Here is a 22,285-nt window from a genome sequence, read left to right as displayed (position 1 = left end):
GCATCTTTCTACATTGAAGGTCCCTCATTAGTGTCCATATATTCTGATGAAATTAACTATTTTCACAAGCGAATATTTCACCAGTCTCGTGCATAATATCCACTACTATTCAAAAGTTTGAGGTCATAAATTATTATTATTATGATTATTTTTAAATTCTCTTATGTTCAACAAGGCTGCATTTATTTGATCAAAAATTTAGTAAAACAGAAATACTCCTAGTTGAAATGGCAACATAAATGTAAAAAAACAAAACAAATCAAAACAACAACAACAACAAAAAACTAGCATTGTATTTAGCATTTAATATTTATAATTATCCATTTAGCTGGTGCTAAAACAATCCTGCAGCATATGCAGTTATGATGAAATTTTTACTGTCTTCTAAAGACATGTTATAGCTTTGTGAGGAACAGACCAAAATTCAAGTCTGTATTCACTGATCATTTTCAGCTGCAGCTCACATAATGCCTCCTCGTGAGAAATTAATACACAGTACAAATTTAAAAAAGATGACCCCTTTAAAAAAAGATGACCAAAATTAAAAAAAGATTTCATGACCCCTTTAAGGATAAAAAGACTTGTGTGTTACACCTTCAAGCAAAGCATAACCAAAAAAGACCTTGCCAGTTCCACATGTTTCAGGTTTCAGTGCTGTTGTGGCTGGTGGTTAGATGGTTTACACGTCTAGTGTTAAAATATTAGCCTCGGCTATTTTGGGCACAAGGGCCGCAGTGGGGTTTGCAGCTTCTCCTATCATATGAGCTTGACCTTTTGCATATGATTTAGGTCTTCATGTTGATTCATTTCTGACAGTGACATATGAGACACCATTGGTCAGATGCTCAGACAACTAGTAGTAATAGAAAATGTGTTGCTAATGACATTAGCAGCACCGGTTGGGAGAGGCTGGAATCCAGAAGATCTGTTTTCATGGTCGTGTAATGTAAAAGTAAAGTAATCTGATACACAAAGATGACCAGAAGGTCCTATGACATCAGCATGTAAACAAACACTGCTGTTTGTAAGTTGGTCGGAAGGGTAAATGACCTAGATCTCTTGTGTGTATTTAGACCGAGGCCGTTCTCTTTGATAGCTCAACAACAAAGCAACTGAAGCCCATATTTGCCTCCAAAAGCATCACCATTATATGAAATTACTCGGGTCAGGGATGAATCTACTACACTTCCTATTGTTTTAATTTCGCCTGTGTGTGTTATAATGAGTGCAGAAACTGTGAGTTTTGGTGAAATTAAAATAAATAGATAATAATATATAAATGCCCACAGATGTGGCTTAAAACCTTGTACTCAAGGACTGAATTTGATTGTTGACTGACCATGAAAAATCATGGAACTGTCAGTGGCACATGTTGAGATAAACCACTAATAAAAAAGGCAGAAACATAAGGGGCAATCCAACTTTCACTCATTCCCTGGAGTGAGTATTTTAACTCTTAACCCACCCCCCCTTCCTGTTGTCAAATTCTCAAAGTAATTGCTAAAATTATGAGCAGGGGTCAAGCTTCCAGTGAGCTCTTGCTCTGTTTCAAGCACACTTAAGGAAGTAACTGTCCCCTAAATTCTTGTATTACCCAGTGGAGCAATCTGGAGAGGTTCACTGATTATTCAGTGAAGGTTCACCACCTCCATTAAATTTATGTTTGTTGGCACAACACTCTGAGTAACAGTTATGTAGTATGCAAGACTAGACTTGGTGCATTGGTGCATCTGCATTGAAAGAAGATGTACTCTTTTATTGAATATTCGAAGAACACTTTTTATTTGTGTGTTTGCTTGTTTTAATTATATAATATAATGTAATATCAATTGAATTTATTTACCCCCCCCCCCCCCTTTTTCCAAATAGATTTTTGTTACGATACATTTACCACACTTTGTGGTATCAGGCTTTTTATGTGCACTGTTTAGTCGCTGTTTAGTGCCAGCAAAGTGTATAGTATAAATACGGCAACTGAGATGCAGTCTAACGATGTGTTTACATTGGTGTGGACTGAGCATTTTTAGTTCAACAAAGCGTGCATCCTTCCAACTGTTATCAGTAATGGTTCGTTATAATTCTTAAGAATGAATTTTACATAACTGCAAAATACTGTGTACTCTATAGAGAACTGATGCTTTGCCAGGCATTCGTGATTTCTATTAGTGGTGAAATTGACGTTAATTATTCCCACTGTTGCTGAGTGTTTGTAAAAGGCTGAACTAACTGTGAAATGTACCGCTGATATAAAAAGTGGTCTTGCATGATTATGCAACTGAGTGCAGTTTCACTTTGACCCTGCCTGAGGGAGAGAGACTGAATGAGGAAAAACAAATGGTCGACCAGGGAAAGTGTTCTTTATTTATTTATAGATGAGTGCTTTGTTTTTGGCTATCAGTATGTATAGAACATCTTCAGACAAAACGGTATGAGTAAGTATCTCCTTTGATATGATACTCATTAATTTCCAGGCAACACAACAACATCCTTGTCCAGCATTACTAATTGAATTAATGATGGGCACTGGGAGAAGTGTCATAAAGTGTTACTAATCTGGTCACAGATCGTGGCGTATGCACAGGTCCTTCAGTTAGGAACACATTTCCATCTGAAAACTGATTGCAGTCATGAGTGGGACAACAAGCCTTTCTGATAACGGAGAAAGGGACGTCATTCTCTAAAACTCTTCAGATGACAACTATATCCTTTTCTCTGGGTTCAGAAACCACAGGGATGGTGAATTGTCCCCCCAGGAGCATTTTAGAAGCTGTTTTACTTTCACAGTTTGTTCTTATTCTTTTTTTTTATGTGCATATAAAATGGTAATGTGCTGCTGATTCACTGATGACATCACATAATAATATCATGGAGATATATCATGGTACTATATGATTACTATGTATGCATGTATGTATGTGTGTATGCATGCCAAAATACCTCAGATACTTTTAGTATAACAATGGTACATGTTCAAAACATGTTCATGATTGGGCATGTATATCATAAGTTATTAATTTATTCATGTTTTTGCTCTCACTTTTGATCCATGTATTTTGTCCGTTCTGATTCAAGTATTCATTTGTTTTAGAAAAACTCTTACTGACCCCAAACGTATAAATATGCTAATCAGTACTGATGGTACTACCATCAGAAACGTCACTGTATCATGTGTTCAGGATATAAGTATTTCTTGTGAAAGAGATTTTTCTTTTGTCTGCTATAGGCACTTGTGTGGTTGGATGCTCTTGTTTTCTCAGCACAATGCAGAGTTAATTCTGACATCTTCATCTCTTTATCATGTGTGGTGCAGTTATTTTCCACACTGATGGATTCAGACAGAGAAAGTGACTGCTTCCACAGTCTGGTTCTCCTCTATATGCTTTCCTAACGCTGTGCTCAACTGCTTCGAAATGAGAAACACCTGCAACAAAACAGCTCCTGTTATATCATTATGTTCCCTGTGTGCTAGGGGTTGTGTAATTCAAGAATTCATTTCAACTATTCTCGCAGCACAGACCATGCATTTTTATTTCTTAACCCAGTTGAAGGTGTGTTGATGGAAGACCACCATATTTAATAGATGTTGTTTCATGTAGAATTACAAGGGGTGTAACGATACACAGAAGTCACGGTTCGGTATGAATTCAGTACAACATAATTTTTTATTTTTTTTTGCATTTGTTTTGAACAGACAGTAGTAGAACTAAGTAAGCAGAACAGAATGGTTTGGGTTTAGATTTGTGAAATTATGCTACATAATGCCATGTTCTGTATGTTGCTCAAAAACAAAATATATTGTGTTCAGCGGAAATTATTATTATTTTTTTCATTTATTTTTGTTTATCCAGTCATTTAAAAATAACACATTTTAGAGCTGTAGGGACAGTACTGTGATATCATGATATTTCTGCTTAAGGTTGTCATACGGTTAAAATCTCATGCCTAGTTGAGGTCACTGGAAGAAAAACAGCAGCAGCAACATGGCTTTATGAAAAGTTTGGACACAAGAAATGGAGGGAATTTTTCAGAGCAGATCATCATGCAAACAGCTTGCAGCACTTATTTCTTAGTCCATTTTCCATAAATAACTCCTTTTTCATTTGTTGTTTCGCTTCATTCCCGTTCAACTTCTCGCGTGTGTTTTCGTGACAAAACGTGGTTGTAGAGACCATTTTGGGTGACAGCATTGTTGTAAGCTCGTGTAGTGTGTGACCCCCTGTTGAGTATCATTTCCATAGTGTCATGTAGTATGAACACCACAATGACTTCAAGACAGACAGCAAGTCATGTAGTCTGAACAGCACAGCAATTTGCCGACGTTTAAGTCATGTAATCTGAAATAGGCTTAAGACACCTGCACAAAACAGCAGACGAGCTGAATGAAAAGGAAATTCACTTTCTGACAGCAGGTGGCGCTTATGGAACAGCAGTAACATAGTTTCTTTGGTTACCACTGTAAACAAAGCAGCTGCACTCACAAACACTACTTTAAAGGGGTCATATGACATTGCTAAAAAGAACATTGTTGTGTATTTGGTGTAATGCAATGTGTTTATGCTGTTCAAAAAACACATTATTTTCCACATAATGTACATTATTGTTGCTTCTCCATTCCCCGCCTTTCTGAAACGTGTTGATTTTAACAAAGCTCATCGTTCTGAAAAGAGAGGTGTACGCTGATTGGGCAGCTATCCAGTGCGTTGTGATTGGCTGAATGGCTCAAGCGTGTGACGGAAATGTAACTCCCTTTAACATACTGTGATGCCTTCTCCCGACATGATGAGACAAAACCAATAAAACCTATTAAAAATGAGGAATTTGTAGCATCCAATGGGGACATAATTAATGATTATAATGACTTATACTGTTTGCGTTGCGTTGTGTATCGCACCGTGTAAACATAAAACCATATCCGCATTTGTGATCAGAGAAACAACAAACAACAAGCACTACTCTACACTGCTTAAAACTCACGTTTGAATCATCAGTGGCAAATTCTTTAAATATAAAAAATGTACTTACAGGCTGTGAGTCAGAAGTGCCAGACCGTCCTTGCAAAGTTGGAACTGCCCCACTCTATAGAACAGCCTTTGAGCACAGACCCATTGTAGGCTACTCTACAGGTTCAGGAAACAGTCCTCCATAAAATACGTCACACACTGCAGGCTTGAGTGAGCGGTCGGCGGATTCAATGAAGGAGCTTGCAGCAACCACATGTGACGACACTGGGCTGGACTCTGCTTCGTCCACGGTGAAAGCCGATCCGGCTATCCACAGCATGAAGTTGATGTATTTCCTCAGCGACAAGCACGGATCAGCTCTAGGCATGACACAGTGGATATTGTCCTTTTTTGGAAGGCCAAACAAAATAGTTTCTCTTTCACAACGAAACACACTGCATCTCCACAACATGACGGCAGCGGCAACAACAATACTACAGTAAGAATAAAAGTTATGCCTTCTTTCTTTGTGTGAACATTTGGGTGGCGTTATTGAAATCATCCCACACAGTGATGTAGACGTGGGGGTGTGTTTAAACGAGGCGTTTTAGGAGGGCGTGGACAAGTCTTAACTTTTATAAAGAATATCTCTTTTGATTTGAGACTTTAGTCTTTGCAACTTTACAGATTTTCTTTATGCATTAAGAGCTTGTAACATTCCAAAGAGAAAGGAAAAATTTTAATAGCATCATATGATCCCTTTAATATGCATTATATGGAGGTAAGAGGAAAAGAAAATGCCATCAAAACATTTCAGAAGACAGTTAGTTCCTCTCAGAGATACATCCCTTTTAGAGAGACTGACTGTATTCATTGTCTGACTGCATGAACTGAACAGTGATGTCCGTACCATTGATTTGCGATGAATAAATGTACTGTTACATCCCTAATAATTATCATTATTATTTTTTTTATAATTCAGTTTGATGGAGTTAGTTGCATGGAAATTAAACAGTTTACCTTGTATTAGTTTTAACTGACTAAAAGTTGTTTAATGTGCATCAATCTTATATTTTGTTTATCAAGTGGTTTTGGTCATTTTTGCCATTACAGTAAATTACATTACAGTAGATGTGTTTTGCCTGTACTGTAACTCAAGGCACTTTAAGGGTCAACGAAATCACAGCAGTTCACCTATACCGAGAACTTAAAGAGCAGGTCATATGGTATTTTAAGGTGTTTCAATATTGTGTTGGAGTCCCCTTCAACAGGTTTAAATGCATCTAAGGTCAGAAAACATTGTAATTTTCTCTAAATATACATTTACTATTAGAGTAATTTGCCAATGATTTTGAAACGATTAGTTCCAAGCAAGTTCGGAGCAATCCCCTCCCTTCCGTAAGCCTACTCTGCTCTGATTGGTCAGCTGGCCAAGCCTGTTGTGATTGGCACAGAAAGGAGTCCTTGAGCCAGTTAGCCAGCGCTACCATTGACAAAGCACCTTTACATAAAAACAGTAATGTAGTGCTTCAATCCGTTCTTATAATAATGACTTAAAATACAAAAACACTTAGCAAGCGAATCATGCCCACAGCTTAAGTTCAGCTGCTAAACTGTGAACACTTGGTGCAGGGCCGTGTACAGACATTTGGAGGGGCAGTGGCCCAAACCAAAAAAAGGGGCACAAGGGGAGTGGGGGCTTGTTAATACAAATTATCCAGTTGTTACAAATATACAACTAAAAGAGAAGACAGCACACTTAGTAATAATTGACTTTATTGTAGATGTTTTGATAAGAGTGCGCTCTCCCTCACTCTCTGAGCCTGCTTCTGCCTCATCTTCAATGGAAGTAGGGGAGAGTGGGGTAAGTTGACCCATCCCCTGTATCTTGGTAACTGTACACTTTTACTGTCATGTGACGATGTATTTTGGAACCACCCATCATACCTTCCAAAGAAAGATAAGGAGAAAGTCATGGGGGAATGGAAGGCACCCATTTACTTTGAAAACTGTTTTTGGCTTGTCAAAGTAAATTTTGAGCATAACAGATATAATGGTGGTTACATCAAAGCAAATTTATCCAGGTCTAAAAATATTTATGATACATATAGGTGATTTAGCAATATATAAAACCATGCAAATCATTTAGCTTAATATTAGCCTGAACTGGTAAGCTACTTTTTTTTTTTTTTTCTCAAATGGCAGCTATGGGGCAAAGTGAGCCAAATGCTGTGGGGTAAATTATGTTAGCATTTTAACTTACCTCACCATAAAAGGCACTGTAGTTAAATTTAATCTCTGAATTTTAAAAAAAATGTTGTTTTAATGTGATATTTTACTGGTTAAGTTTATCATATATACATATTATTTGATAGGGACAGTGTACAAGTGCACCAAAGAAAATGCTTTTCACATTATAAACAGATATATCTTTCCACCTGTAGTCACTAATGGCCAACAAACTCTGTTTAGTCTGTTTTTATGAAAGGCTATAGTTCAACAGATTGTTTTACAATTAAATTTTGAAATGTAAACGTCGTTTGGTTGGTTTCATGTTGTTATAGTTAACTTCATTAAAAGAAATATGACTGTTTGTAAAAGGAAATTATTAAATTAGATTTTTTATTATTTTTTATTTCACTTGGGTTTTACACCCAGATGGTGCATCTTACCCATTGACTCGACTCGGGTCAACTTACCCCTAACCCGGAACAAACTGAGACATGGGAAAGATTTTTTTTTTTTTATAATAAGCTATATTTTTAGAACACTTTGTCATATATACATTCTGATCATTTAAAATGATAGAAATACTTTCATTTGGATAGGATAGGATAGATAAGGTTAGATACTTTCATTGTACTTCTGTGTCATTTTCCCTAATCTTGAGGACCACATAAGTAGGGCTGTGTAATTAATCACATTCGATTATTATGCGCATCTCGACAGTAAAGCCGGTCCAGTGATTAGTACTAAATCACCATCACCTGCTTTCAGATTGAGTGGCATTCATTACACAGAGCTAGGGCTGTGCGATATGGACAAAAAAAACCTAACGCGATTTCTTTGATCAATTTTGCGATTTCGATTTTAATCACAATTTTGACACACACAGACATGCTTTACAATCATAAATGCATTCAGTATGAATTTGAAACATATTTCCAAAAGAAAACGTCAACGAAGTAACACATACAAACAAGAATAGTCGCAGTATCAGAAGTGAAAGAGAGTGCTGGACTTTCGGCATCAACTTTCGGTTTGCCCCACCACTGATGTTTAGGCAAAAGGAAACACCCATACTACGCAGCAATCATCCTTAATTGGAGAAATGTGGCAAAACATCTCTGGAGAGAACTTCATATTATTAAATTTGAAAGTGCTTTTCATATTTGGATCAACATTTTCTGCAATGTCGCACGTCAAGTCATGCTCCCGTGCGCGTCTTACAGACTGCATCTTACAATCGCAACTTCATTGTGCTGTTACTCCATCCGAGCCGAATTTCACAAAATTGGTCAACTCCCGATAGCATCAGGTGTTTTATTTATGGAGAGCAGAATTATTTATTTATTTCAATGAATGTAATCGATTAGATATCATAATATTTAGGCTATAATATTATAAAACAGGTGGGTTTGTATTGGTGAAGTAATATGTAAATGATATGCGTGCGGCCCGCGAGACTTGCACCAGAACCACCGGTCTAGACATATGCCAAAACATAAATAAATAATTAAATAAATCCTGTGTCCAGGGATTTTTTTAATTATTTTTTGCCATGCATTGGTCATAGAGGTCATTGTAGCGGTGCCTCAGGTGTTGAAATAGATTTGTTATACATTATACAAGTTCACACGTACTCCGTCTGTAGTGCGTATACAGTATGTGTATGCGGTGCAGAAGCAGCAGCGAGAGCGCGTTATTGTAACGCGAAAGCACATTAAAATAATGCGCGAGCACGAATCTCTCCACTCGCATGCAGATTTCCTTTGTTCTGTCACAAAACCAGACATGCGTGCTCAGGTACACGCTGCTCTCGCCTGGAGAGAGTGCACGCACTTAAAAGGTGTCTCCTCTCGCTCAAACTGTGTCCTGTTCATTCACAACTCTCTCTATGCTCCTATAGATATAAATTATTTTCGCACCTTTCTATTTCTAACCTTTTCTGTTCACATCTTTCGCATCTTTTTCCATGTGCAGTGTGAACGTTCTGATCCGTTAACATGGGCTCGGAAAAAATATGCATCACAGAGTGTGAACCTGGAGTTACGTAGGCATATTCCCAGTCTGTTCTGTTCTCGCGCTCCATTTAGGCGCGCTTCATTCTGATTGGACTGGATAGCATACTGCGGGAGGTCGGGGCTGCAGAAAATCGTGCTATACACCGATTTAGAAATCGCGCACGCTCAAATCATGATTTTTATGACGATTTCGATTAATCGCACAGCCCTACACAGAGCCGTAGTTCACTGACAAGCTAGCCGATATCGCATTTGAAATCGAATTGAGAGTGACCTACGGCTCTGTGTAGTGAAAGCCGCACAATCTGAAAGCAGGTGATGGTGATTTAGTACTAATCACGGGAATGGCTTTACTGACGAGATGTGCAGGACAATCGAATGCGATTAATTGCACAGCCCTACACATAAGTAAAAAGGGGCTAATCTTACCTATTCTCCCCTATAAGTATTAGACATTTAATATAATATTTTACAGCATAAATCTATATTATATAATAATAAACAACTAATTTAGAACATTAATACTATTTTTTTTTAACTATATATAGGCCTATTATTAATTTGGTTTTAATAAAATATGATGTATTATAGATTACTAGTATCAAGACAAGTAATTATAATAGGAAATGTACTTAAAGGGATAGTTCACCCAAAAATGAAAATCCTGTCATCAGCATTACTCACCCTCATGTCGTTCCAAACCTGTATGAGTTGCTTTCTTATGTTAAACATAAAAAAAGATATTTTGACAATTGCTGGTAATCAAACAGTTTGTGGTTCCCATTGACTTACATACTATTTCTTTTTCCTACTATGGAAGTCAGTGGGAACCACCAACTCTTTGATTACCAGCAATCTTCAAAATATCTTCTTTTATGTTCAACATAAAAAAGCAACTCATACAGATTTGGAACGACATAAGGGTGAGTAATGCTGATGACAGAATTTTCATTTTTGGGTGAACTATCCCTTTAATTACAAGAATTAAAGTGTGACAAACTGCTAAATGATGATTTACCTGCTGGCTTGCTGGAGCTTTGAATTTGTGCTTGCAATGTTGAACTGCCTTTAGCAGCCTCCCTTCACTCTTTCTCTCGCTGTCTTCTTTTTTCTTTTTTTTCTGTCTACAAGTGTGCCAACAACAGCAAATTTGGTGTTATCTATATTAGATCTGATCGGGTACAATAATTTGATTAGACATTCTAATTCTAAGAACATGGATATTTTGTACAAATTGTAAAGCACTTTCAAAAGGCAGAGTCATTACCGACAAAAATAAAAACAAAAAACTACCAACTAATTACTAATTCAGTGTATCATCCACTGACTAAAGGATTGTTATGCATCTACCTGGTAATGCAACGACCTTCATGGACTGTGGTCTCCACCCTCCAGAGAGCGGCATACAGATTGTGAGTGATGCTGTGGAGCGGGTGGGAAACACGGAGTGGATTAGCGGAATCTGCGGATCTTTATCGAGCGGTAACAAACAGAATTGAGCTGGGGTGATAGGGGGGATTGGTGAGAGGGGCATCTCAGTTACCGGGCCACCCCCCGTGCACGGCTCTAACTTGATGGATACGTTAGCAGAGTAAACCAAAATATGTCTACTGTTATGTTTCAAGAACGATTGCCAAAATATGCTCTGTCTTAACTTTTAATCAGAACGCAGAACAGTTGTATCACAGGAGCACCAGCCTAACTCTGAATACTCAGCCTAAATTCTGCACTAGGTATACATCACATTATTAGCACAAAAACTTTTTTTGAGCACTCAATTGAAAATGTACACAACGTATCAATCGTACTTACAGGTTGTGGTTCAGAGAGCTTGTTAATCCAAATTAAGAAGATTAGAAGCCAACGAAGATAAAAGCCAAGATTAGAGAATCAGTCCTTAGTAAAATGACATGCACACAATAAAAGGTTCGAATTGTATTTCTGTGGTATCCTTGAACACAGCGTCTGCTTAAACATGATGTAAACACACTAACTAGCGGAAGTGTTTGTGGGCATACCCATAACAGGCAAAAGATTCAAAAATATGACGACTCGTTAAGGCGATTCACAACCAACTCTCTCTTTTGAGAGACAATATCTTTATTTATCATGCACTTTTTTGATTAACAACTTTGCAGATTGTTTTCATTTAGGATCGCTACATTAAAAATTTTCAAAAACCCATGTGACCTGCTCTTTAACTCCATGCAGTGTATCTGTCCTTCATAATCAGCCAGACTGCAAGGAAAGATGGTTTATGTGAATTTTTTACTGATGCACACCGTTAATCCTCTTAGAATTTCAGGACTGAATTCTCTCCTTGAGTTATGTAATTATATAAACTTTCATATCTGTTTGTTTGAAATCCTACTATAAACAAAAGTGTAAATCCCAGGTAATCTTTTTTCAAGTTCATGAAGAAGGCGTGGTCAGAGAGAGATGTATTAAAGCTTTAGACATCACAAAGTCCCAAAATGAAATTTGTATTGGCTGCGATCTGATCTACAATCAAGGAACAGAGACATAATAAAATGGACAATAAAGTTGTAACTCTTGCTTTACTTCTGTCCCACAGAAATGAATTGTACTGTAACTGTGAGTCATAGTTTAAACCGTCTGCACGGCCAAAATGCATGATGGGTATTTTACATTATTGTTTGTTTTTTATTATAGATGGACAGTTGAGTTATGTAAAGAAACTTTGGCCAGTGAGCAAATATGAAGTCATGTTTATATATGGTAAGTCATATAGAGATGTTATCTTATTTTGTGTCCAGCAGGCCTGGGTTAAAAATTACCGCCTCAAGAAAACAAACAGCGAGTAATACATTATAAGCTCTTGTTCTGCAGGCACAGTTTTTGTTTGCTGAAGGTGTAGGTTTGCTTTAATTATGAAGTCATGCAGTAGACTGTATGCTATTTCTTGCTGGTTTGCATAGATCCTTTGTGGTTGAGACAAACGTTTTATGCATTAAAAAAAAAAAAAAAAAAAAAAAAAAAATTCTATATTAGGATGTGCTAAATAGTGTTTTTCTCAGATATTTTTCTATATTTTATACAGTAGACAGCAAATTTGGATTTAGCTCAACTCAAAGACATTGACATAATGGGAACAAAATATGAGTCATAATTCAGTGAGACAATGGACACATTGTGTACTTTGAATTTGTATAGACTATGTGTGTTTGTATCAACAAGTCAGATTTCTATTCTCAGCGAAGCAGGATTATTGTCAAATAGGATTTTATATAAATGTACACATGCATGTGTGTGGTTGCTACGTACATACACTTGGTTTTAAGTACGTACATAAACTTGGTTTTATATTAGTTTCATTTTGTTTTGAAAAATAATTATACAATTTTATTTAAATATTTAAAGAAGAGTTTAAATCTTTAAATCTAAAAGTCAAGAGGAAACATTTTCCTTGTGTACAACCATTATTTGCAAAGTTTTTTTTTTTTTCTAATCAAATATTGATTATTCATCAAGAAATATTTATAGAGCTTTTTTTTTTTTTTTTTTTTAATATATTGTATTTGTTTACTTTTTTAATCATACTATTAATGAGGCTATTTTCTGTTTTGTAACACCAGGGCTGTCATTTCACCTTGACATGTTTGACCTTATGGCCCTTTAATTTATTTTAGCATTTTTTGCTGTTTTGTATGTATTTTAGACTATGCAAGCTCATACATTGTATTTTCGTGCATTTTTCAGTTTTTCAATAAATTAATAATTTCAAATGAAAATAATAAAAACAAAAAGTTTGGCTGCTTTTATACTAACTACAGAAGAAGCATAGAATATCTTATAATATTTACTGTACACTTCAGGTCAATGACATGATTCTTATTCTATATAGCAGGCAAATTTTTTTGCTTTAGGGAAAACATTGCATTTTTTTGAACATGAACCTTTTGCTTTCTGTGCATGATTATATCACATCTTACCCCATTTTAGCTGAGGAGCACACATTTTTGTGGTCTAGTATGTGAAAGGGGTGGTGGAAGTACATATTGGAAAGGGGTATTATACTTAAGTTTGTCTCTGCTCAGACAACAGAATTTCTTTGCATACGATTAATTTTGACTTTTGAAACTACGTGAAACTACCTTGTGGGCATCATTCTGCAAATAATTTCCAAAGGTGTATAGAGCAAAATTGTGTGTGCAACACCACAAGTGTGACTTTTTGCCATTTTGTACAAAATATAAGCTGTTCAAAACAAACTGCCTGCTAAAACCTTAAAGCACAGTAGTGTGATAAACACTGCATTTCTTCACATATTATTTATTTAATATTGACCAAATTTAGCACTATTTTTTTTTTTTAAACTGAGGTGCATAAGCTGAGATCAGTGAGGCTCACCATCAATCAGTTCCAAACAGAAATACAAAAATTCAAAATACAAAACAAAAAAAGTTTGATTTCAGTATTTGGTGTAAAGATTAATTCCAACATTTAGCATGTTTATATCTTTTAGAAGGATGTTGCATGAACTGGAGAGATGCTGAGTTCTGCTGTCAGCATTGGGCATAAAGCCAGATTGCTCCAGGTGGTTGATTTAATAAATCATAAAAAATAGCTTTTGCCTTTTGATGAGTATGCCTCGTAGCTCTTCATCAAAATTCAGAATAGTTTTTCATAAACATGACACAAAGTTCAGTTTTAGCAGTTTATGATAAAAATATTAGTTGCAAGCCTGCCTTTTTTGTGTAAACTTGGCTGTGAGGCACGTTTCCTCCTGTTCCAGCTCACCTTGACTTGTCTTCCTGAGCACTCTGGCAAATGTGCAGTATTTGGGTCAGAATGTTGCGCTGTGAGAGTGGAGGTGCCCAGAAATGATACCTTCGTCTTACTGCTCATTATGTGATTCATTCAGGAGCACAAAAATCTTGCCTAAGTCTTAAGCAAGTTCTTTAAATTGTAAATAAACTTTTTTAGTGTATAATTATGAGGACTTCCTGAAAATATTTACTTTGTGTTCATTTGACTGGGTGTCTTTTTTTTCTACCCATCATTAGGGCTGGGCGGTATATCAAGTTTGTATGATATATCAATATATTTTTATAAATGATATGGAATGAGGCAATACCGTTTATATCGATATAGTTTGATTTGAGTGCATCTGAAAAATAGCAGAGGACACAGGAAAGTGCATAATCCAGTTTGTCCTAAACATTAGACATGCTTTATTGTAAAGGTTTTAAAGTAACCTAATGCTTTTAAAAGCAAGTTTTTTTTTTTTTTTTTATTTTTTTTTTTTTTTTAATGGATTGTAATGTTACAGAGTTAGAATGTAATGTAATGTAATTTTTTTTTGCACATAATATATAGCATACACGGTTACATTCACTGTATTTGTTTTCATTTCCTTTAATATAAACATTGTTTCATTGGACAACATTGCCAAGATTAAATAAATAAATAAATAAAAATATTTTTTTCTCGAATCAAAATATTCATAATAAGCATAAATATTGTCATTAAAATATTTCTTTAATGTTTTAAAAGTCTCTATAAAACAAAATACATGAAGTCTACACAACTTTCCCACTGTTTTCTTTGATATTGTACAACATTTCGGAGAGAATGCTGTGCCAGTGTTTAAATGAGCTGCCACTTAATTGCAAACCAGTGCATTTTTTGGTATAATTTATTTCAGATCATTTGTACCTACTCTAGTCAGAAGGTGTCTTCTGGTCCAAACTGACCGTTTTTGGCCAGAATAGTCTCATGAAGCTAGACTTGGTCCAGTCTTCCTGTCTGAGATTAAGCATGTGACATAACCAATCTGTACCTCTGGACTTCCACTTCCTCTCATTGGTTCCGAATCACTATTGCCAAAACACTTTAGACTTTTGAAAGACCTGAGGACTCAGCTGTGTAGGGTTATTGTCTCAGAGTTGTCTGTATTTATTTATTTATTTTTATTTATTTTTTATTTTTTTGGCCAGTGCCAAAAATATTACATATTTACTACCAGTATGGAAATGTGAAATGCTACAGTACATCCACTTTACTGGTCCCAGGTGGAGGTGAACTTATTCCATAAGGTCTAATGGCAGTGTTCCCCTTAAGATCTGTGTCTTCTCGCATGGGTTTGGCTTTCATATGTGTGGATCAATGCAGCTCTTTTAAGCTGTCATAGTGTAGTATCATAAATCATTTTCCTCAAAGCAGAGGGAGTTCCCTTCCAGTTAGAGAACACCCTGGGCTTCCATTTGTTTATATTCATGGGGAGGAACCTCTTCCTCTACTCTTCCATTGTTCCGCAGCGAGGTGCTACTTAGCTCCACAAGCTTTTCAGCTCTTTTTGACAATGGAAAAAAAGGACGTTTATGTCATACAGTGTGGTGTAGTGTTTGTGATAGCAACAAAGTATTTTTCTTAAGGCCAAATGTTTACTGTATTTGAATTCTGAACTTCACTTTGAGTATAAGTGTGCCACACATTTATCATAGTATGTGCCACACATATATGCTTCTAACACGTTTAAACTAATGATATTTAAGGTTTGATATTTTAGTCACATTTGGTTGGGAATTTTTTTTTTTTTTTTTATCATCCTGACAAATTTGCAATGGTGATTTAATTTAATTCCATATATGTAGAGCTGCACAATTTGGCCACAATAAATTTTGTGATGTGTGTGTATCGACATGACTTTGGGAAGATTGATAGTGCATATTATGTTGCCAAATGCACATTATAAGCTACTGAAACCCAGAGCAGATGCTGAGATGAGTTTGTGTGGAGCAGCATTTACTGTGAACCGAACCAGATCATGAGCTACTCATGTGTAAATGAACAAAATGCAGTGCATATTTAAATTGCAGACTATTGCAATTTGATGATTGCGCTGTACCATATCGCAATTTCGGTTTTAATTCTACCCTACCTGCTTTGGTAATAAACAGTTTGTTGTCTTGGATTTCTCCAATGACGTTTCCACTAATGTGTTTATCATTTAAGCTGGAAAAAGCCTTGGATGTGTTTGGTTGTCTGGAAAGATTCTATCTGTATGAGAAAAGTGCTTGTTTTGTTCGTTGAATGCTGGAGGGGGTGAAAGGGTAACCTCAAATGAACTAAAAGTGAAGGAAGTCGTTGGTTATATAAATTGTTTTTTTCTCACATAGCATTAAAAAATATTAAAAATATGTTCATGCTTATGAAATGATAAATAATGATAATAAAATCACAGTATCAAAAGCAACATTAATATCAATTCAAGTTGACATTGAAAATTCAGTCAACATGAAATGACATTCACTGGTATGCATCTTTTAATGGGGTTAAAAAAATAAATAGTGATGTCAGTCAAAAAAGGCAAGCCATTTTAGAGCTGGAGTACGTTTTTACATTATGAATGTAGTAATGCATTGTCTATATTGTCAGTAATGGATCCGCAGCCATGTGTTAAATATTTTTTTGTAAACACTGCAGTAGTGCTATTCCTAAAGTGATCTTTCCCTGTAATGGTTCCCAGATTGAACTCCATGTTGATCTCATCTCTCTTCCAGCCGGATGACATCCTCTACCCCCCCTCCATGCCCTTCCGCAAGTTCAGCAACCCAGAGGTTTCTCATGGCTCCAGTTTAGCGCTGAAATTTAAGCGACAACTCAGTGATGACGGCAGACAGCTCCGGAGAGGAAGCCTAGGGGGCGCTCTTACAGGTAACACCCTGACCTTTGTGTACAGTCAGATGAAAAGAGGGTCATATTGCACAACACATTATTTTTACAATCCATGATACTTTTTCCTTGATGTAAAACCCATGCTGTAAGTTGTAAAATGTTATTCATTTTAAATGCACGGCAGAAAACTACAAACATTATAAACACTATAAACATTTTTCATTCCTGTTCTTTTCTCAGTACAGTAAAAAAAAAGTGTTGGACCTCTCCAACTCAAAATGTTTGACAGTGTTATTGGTGCAATTAAATATTTTAAATTGTAGTAGCAATTGTTTATTTCTCGATGACGCGAAAGAAAAAAAAAAGTATTAAGAATGGAAATACATTAACCAAAATACAGAACACAGATAACAGGGTTGAAATTGTATCACTTCGCTTTATTAAAAAATATATATTTAAACACAGGATTATCTTATTTTAAATGAGAAAAAACACTGAATACATTCCAGAAGTCATCTGTATAACAGGATGTCTTGATTAAAAGTAAAAATGTTTACAGTGTACTGTTAAATTGAAAGGATTTGTTGTAGAGTGAGGGGAAACAAATACAAACACAAATATAAAACAAACAAATTATAGTGCCATTCATTATAATCAGCATTTATTATAAACCTAAACAAATTTATTTAATGAAAAACTGAAAATATCGGCATGTGGGAAATGCACTATACAAATAAACTATTTGCTTTGTGCATGTTTTGTGTGCTTAACGTTATCTGCATTATATAATTTGTTTAAAGGATTTGTGCACACAAAACAGAAATCCTGTATTCGTTCCAAACCCATAAGAAATTTGTTTGTCTTTGGAACACAAGTGAAGATATTTTTAATCAAATCTGAAAGATTGTTGTCCATTAGACATGTGCCGGTATTCGGTAATGTGATATATCGCGGTAATGAATATGCACGATATTGTTATCGTGGGCACTTCTAAATACCGAGAATAATTATATATTACAAATTATTCAGAATTTGGAATGCATTTTAAGAATACTTTTCCCATCAACTGGTCAAAATGCACAACACTGCTGTATGCTGCTTGAAAGAAGTATGTGCTCTGATGTAAACAAGCACGTAAGAGAAGCACAAGGGGGAACACGTGAGAGACGCGCTGAATGAAAGCACATTCACTCTCTGACAGCAGATGGCGCTAAACTGCAGGAAATGCAGCCCTTACCCTGGAAACCCCATAAATAAAAGCAGCTGCTACTTTCTAAACGTTTAAATAATATAAAATAATATTTATATATTTCCATAAAATTTTTCCATTTTAATCTTGACTACAACATGCCCTAGATATTGTTTGAAAGTGTTTTGATTCTTTATTGTTCGTTCACACTTTACATTAGGGCTTCTTTAGTTAACAAACTGCCAATGAAAAATTCTTCTGAACATTCATTAATCTTAGATATTCCAATATTTAATACATTGTTAAAATCTAAAGTTGCAACTTTATCTAATGAGCTAACATGAGCTAAGACTTGAATTTTTTTTTAACAAAGATTAGTAACTTCTGTAGCAAATGTAGCTATTGCTCATTGTGAATGTTAATGCATTAACGAAGGTTAACTAATGAGGTCTTATTGTAAAGTGATACCTATGGGTCTTTAAAGTTCTTTTGCACTTTAATCAGTGTAAAACTTTTAACTTTGAATATATTTTTTGCATTGTATTTAAATGTTCAGTTATTTTTGTTATAAGAAAAAAGTTATTTAACCTGTTTTACTGTATTTTGAAAACTTTTTTGAAACTTAATTTCAATACCGTGATAATACCGCATACTGTGACAAAACATTATCAATTAATCGCAACAGGAAAATTTGATACCGGCATATCCCTATTGTCCATTAAAAGTCTGTTCACCCAAAACTCTGTGAAATCAAAAAATATCCATATGAACTGAACGGTTTAATCCAAGTCTTCTGAAGAGACTCAGATTTTACAAACATTGATCAGCCTTTCAGATTTGGTCACGGAAGCTCAAGCATGCTTTCTTGATGCATGAGATCCAGTGACGCCAGCACCTTTGAGCTTCCACAAGAGCCAATAAGGTTTGTTCCTGTGTGTGAAGCAAGTATGGTTGAGCTTGCGGATCAATATTTATTTGTGAATAAAAGCCTAAATTAAATGTGTTACTCTTATGAAGCGATTATGTCTCTTCAGAGGGATTTGAGTAAACCACTTGATTCATATGGATTTATTTATTGAACTCTTTTTGAAAGTTTTAAAGTTTCATCATTTTTGATGAACACTTTCAATGGAGGGACAGTGTTTGATTCTCTCAGATTTGATTAAAAATAAAAAGAAAGTGTGTTTAAAATAAACAAAATAGCCAAACTGCCATTTCATTTAATATTTGTCTGTTTAGGATTTGGCTCCTCAGAGCTTCATTATCCTGTTTTCATTAGACAGGACATTGTAGCCACTGTATTCGACTACATACTGTTCTGCTCGGTGTTTGTCTCGCTGTTCCTCAGGGTCTGATATTTTGTATCAGGTACATCGGGCACAGTGTTGAAATGTGCTGAGGATGTCTAGCTGGCATTTCCTCAGTTCTGTGGATGATGACTATATGGAAGCTGTTTCACATTGAGCAGGAATTGCAATTTTCCTCCTACGTATCCTGTTTTTTTGACCTGGCTCTGTGACCATGTAGAGCCCACAAACACATAAATACGGGTTAGCAATAGGTTGTCTGGGAAACCATGCTATAGCTGAACTGAAAGTCTGTTAGAAGAAAATATGAAAGGTTTTTTTTTTTTTTTTAAAAGGATCATCTCACATCTCCTACACTGAAAACTGCAAAGTGATAATTCAGTTTATTTTTTTTTTTTTTAGTCTATGCGTTTTTATTATACAGTAAACCTAACAGCAGTGAGGTTTTGCTAGTTGCCAGGGAGAAGATTGTTCTGAGAAGATTTAGTATGAAAGGACAAACAGCTGCTGATTCACATGTAAAGGACATTAATCCTAAAGAACATTTGAAACATAAAACATCAAGTGAAGAGCAGGACAGATATGCATGAACAGACATGTAATACAAATGGTCAGATAAATCTATTTTAATCACATGAAGAAGTTCTGTTTAATACATTTGATTGCATTTTATATTTGTAGTAATCATCTCTCATATTGTCTTGACTCAAATAAATTGAAATGAACACTATGGTGATGCTTTTGTCATGGCCTTACAGCCCCTGCTGTTCTTCTTTTTTTTTTTTTTTTTTTTTTGTTTTATCTTGCCTCTCATGGGCAAGCACCACTCACATTTTCTTCAGAAAACATAAAATCGTACTCATAGATTGTAATAATATTTCTACCAATCCCCTTGCTAATGCATTATTTGCCATATTAGCAGTTATTTGGAAATAACACATCAAATATTTGCTTCTTTCAGATAGCCTACAAACCATTTAAAATAACGAGTCACAGTTTTACACAGCATATAATGCACCATTAAAACAATTCCAGAAATATATGATCACAACAGCGTAAATGTATAATATTGCTCTGTATATAATTTGGTTCTAACAGATTTAATTTAGTTTAATTTACTTCTCAACCAACAAATTACATTTGGTATGGCAGCTCAGTGTTATGAAGGCGTATTAGATTATCAATCTAAACTCTGAATAGATCGACGGGGGGCTGGAACAGGATCAGTCGACACAGTGTGAAGGGCTTGCATATGAGCTGATAATCGGTCTATCAGAGTGTCTTTCTTTTTTTTTAGTGGATGTGTGAAGTCAGTTCTCCTAAACTTCACACTACTGTCCTAGCAGAGTTACCACGGGAGTACAGTAGTTCATCTCATTAATTATGAATATTATGCACTAATATTTGACAAACAGTGTCCCAATAAATGCCCTCATTTTGAACAGTAGTGTAAAATAGGGACAGATGCCCCACTGGGTAATATGAGTGTCTCTGGAAAATGGTGATCTGTGACATTGTATTATTATTGTATTGTATTAATAGTATTATTGTATTTTTTTTATTTATTTTATTATTATTATTATTATTATTTTTTGAGGATACATTTTAGATTTGTGGGGTAAAAAATAATGGCTTTTTTGAGTGGCTAAATAAGTGAAATAATTCAGTTTGAATTCACAAGCTGCTATGACATACTACTCTATCTTAAATTAAATATATGGGAAGATAAGTATATTCATATGCCTGCATACAAGTCATAGAATAAATTTGCCCTTCAGATTAATCTCTTATACTAGGATTATGCTTTGTCTATCAACTTAATTGTCAAAACACAATTTTAAAATGAATAATAATGACACCCAATATACACAATAAGCTTACTGGACACAGTAAGACTTTTGCTTCTCACCATTCACATGTGTATAGATGCTGTCATTTGGCTCATGTTGAATAGCATATGTTTGTTATGACTTGTCCGTTATGAAGCACCAGTGAGTCACTGCCTGTGAAATATCGAGACACTCCCAGAATCCTCTCTGTTCTTGTCTGTACAGATAAGATTATTAGTTAACACGAACACGTTTTGTTTAGTATGCTACTACAAAAAAAACGAAACAAAAAACAAAAAAATAAAAATCCCTTGGAAATTTGATGTACTCTAGATTTACAAATGTTTTCTTTTTTTTTTTTTTTTTTTTCAGGGAAGTACCTGCTGCCCTATGCCTCAACCCAGCAGACATGCTCAGCTACGGGCTCAGAGACCACCAACCTGGTGCGCATGCGCTCACAGACCCTAGGCAAATCTGCACCCTCTCTCACGGCAAGCCTGGTTAGTATACCACAAAAAAAAAAAAAATGTTTCACCTGATATCATGTGGTAGCCTCCCTGCTCAAACACTAGGGAGCACTGCTGTATCACTGACACTAATAGTAACATGTTTTGGCCTGTTCTGATGGACTTCATTGTGATAAAGAACCCTTTCATTTCTGTACAGTTGACTAGCAGGATGTTGCTTTTTAGCATGTTGCATTTTTTTCTTTTGTCATAGAAGCGAACTCAATGAATATGAAAAATTGAAAATATTAGCCAGTAATTAATTAGAAAAATATATAAAACTCAATCATCCAAAGAAATGTCCCAAAACGCATTGAATGACCCTTTGTGGCACTCAACATAGTTCCAGTTTTTATGAACTGACATGCCAGACCTCTGCTGCCAGGAAAAATCCACTTTTGTTGTCTATGGTGTGCAACAGTAATGCAACAATCAGATGTATGATCGAGTATTAAAAAGGACTTAATGATTAAAAGGACATTTCACATAAAAATGCTGAATCTACTTGGCTTCAGTGTTACACTTATGGAGTTATTTTGCAGAATGTCCAGGCTGCTCTATTCATTACAGTTAAAATGGTGACCAGAGGCTGTCAAACTCCTATAGAAGTACTGCATTTGACTCGTGAG

The 22,285-nt window shown here is 35.5% G+C and overlaps 1 protein-coding gene across 1 annotated transcript in view; it reads left to right on the top strand.

Annotated features, from left to right (window-relative positions):
• LOC109089605 (microtubule-associated serine/threonine-protein kinase 4-like) overlaps positions 1–22,285 on the top strand; it is a 111,345-nt gene that overhangs the window by 8,535 nt on the left and 80,525 nt on the right. The window contains 2 exon segments of the mRNA XM_042750781.1: positions 16,711–16,864; positions 21,523–21,650. Of these exon segments, the coding sequence (XP_042606715.1) occupies positions 16,711–16,864; positions 21,523–21,650 (282 nt within the window).

This window comes from Cyprinus carpio, chromosome B23 (assembly GCF_018340385.1).
Source record: "Cyprinus carpio isolate SPL01 chromosome B23, ASM1834038v1, whole genome shotgun sequence".
Taxonomy (NCBI): Eukaryota; Metazoa; Chordata; class Actinopteri; order Cypriniformes; family Cyprinidae; genus Cyprinus; species Cyprinus carpio.
The sequence above is the reverse complement of the archived record's forward strand: the minus strand, read 5'-3'. Positions and strand labels throughout refer to the sequence as shown.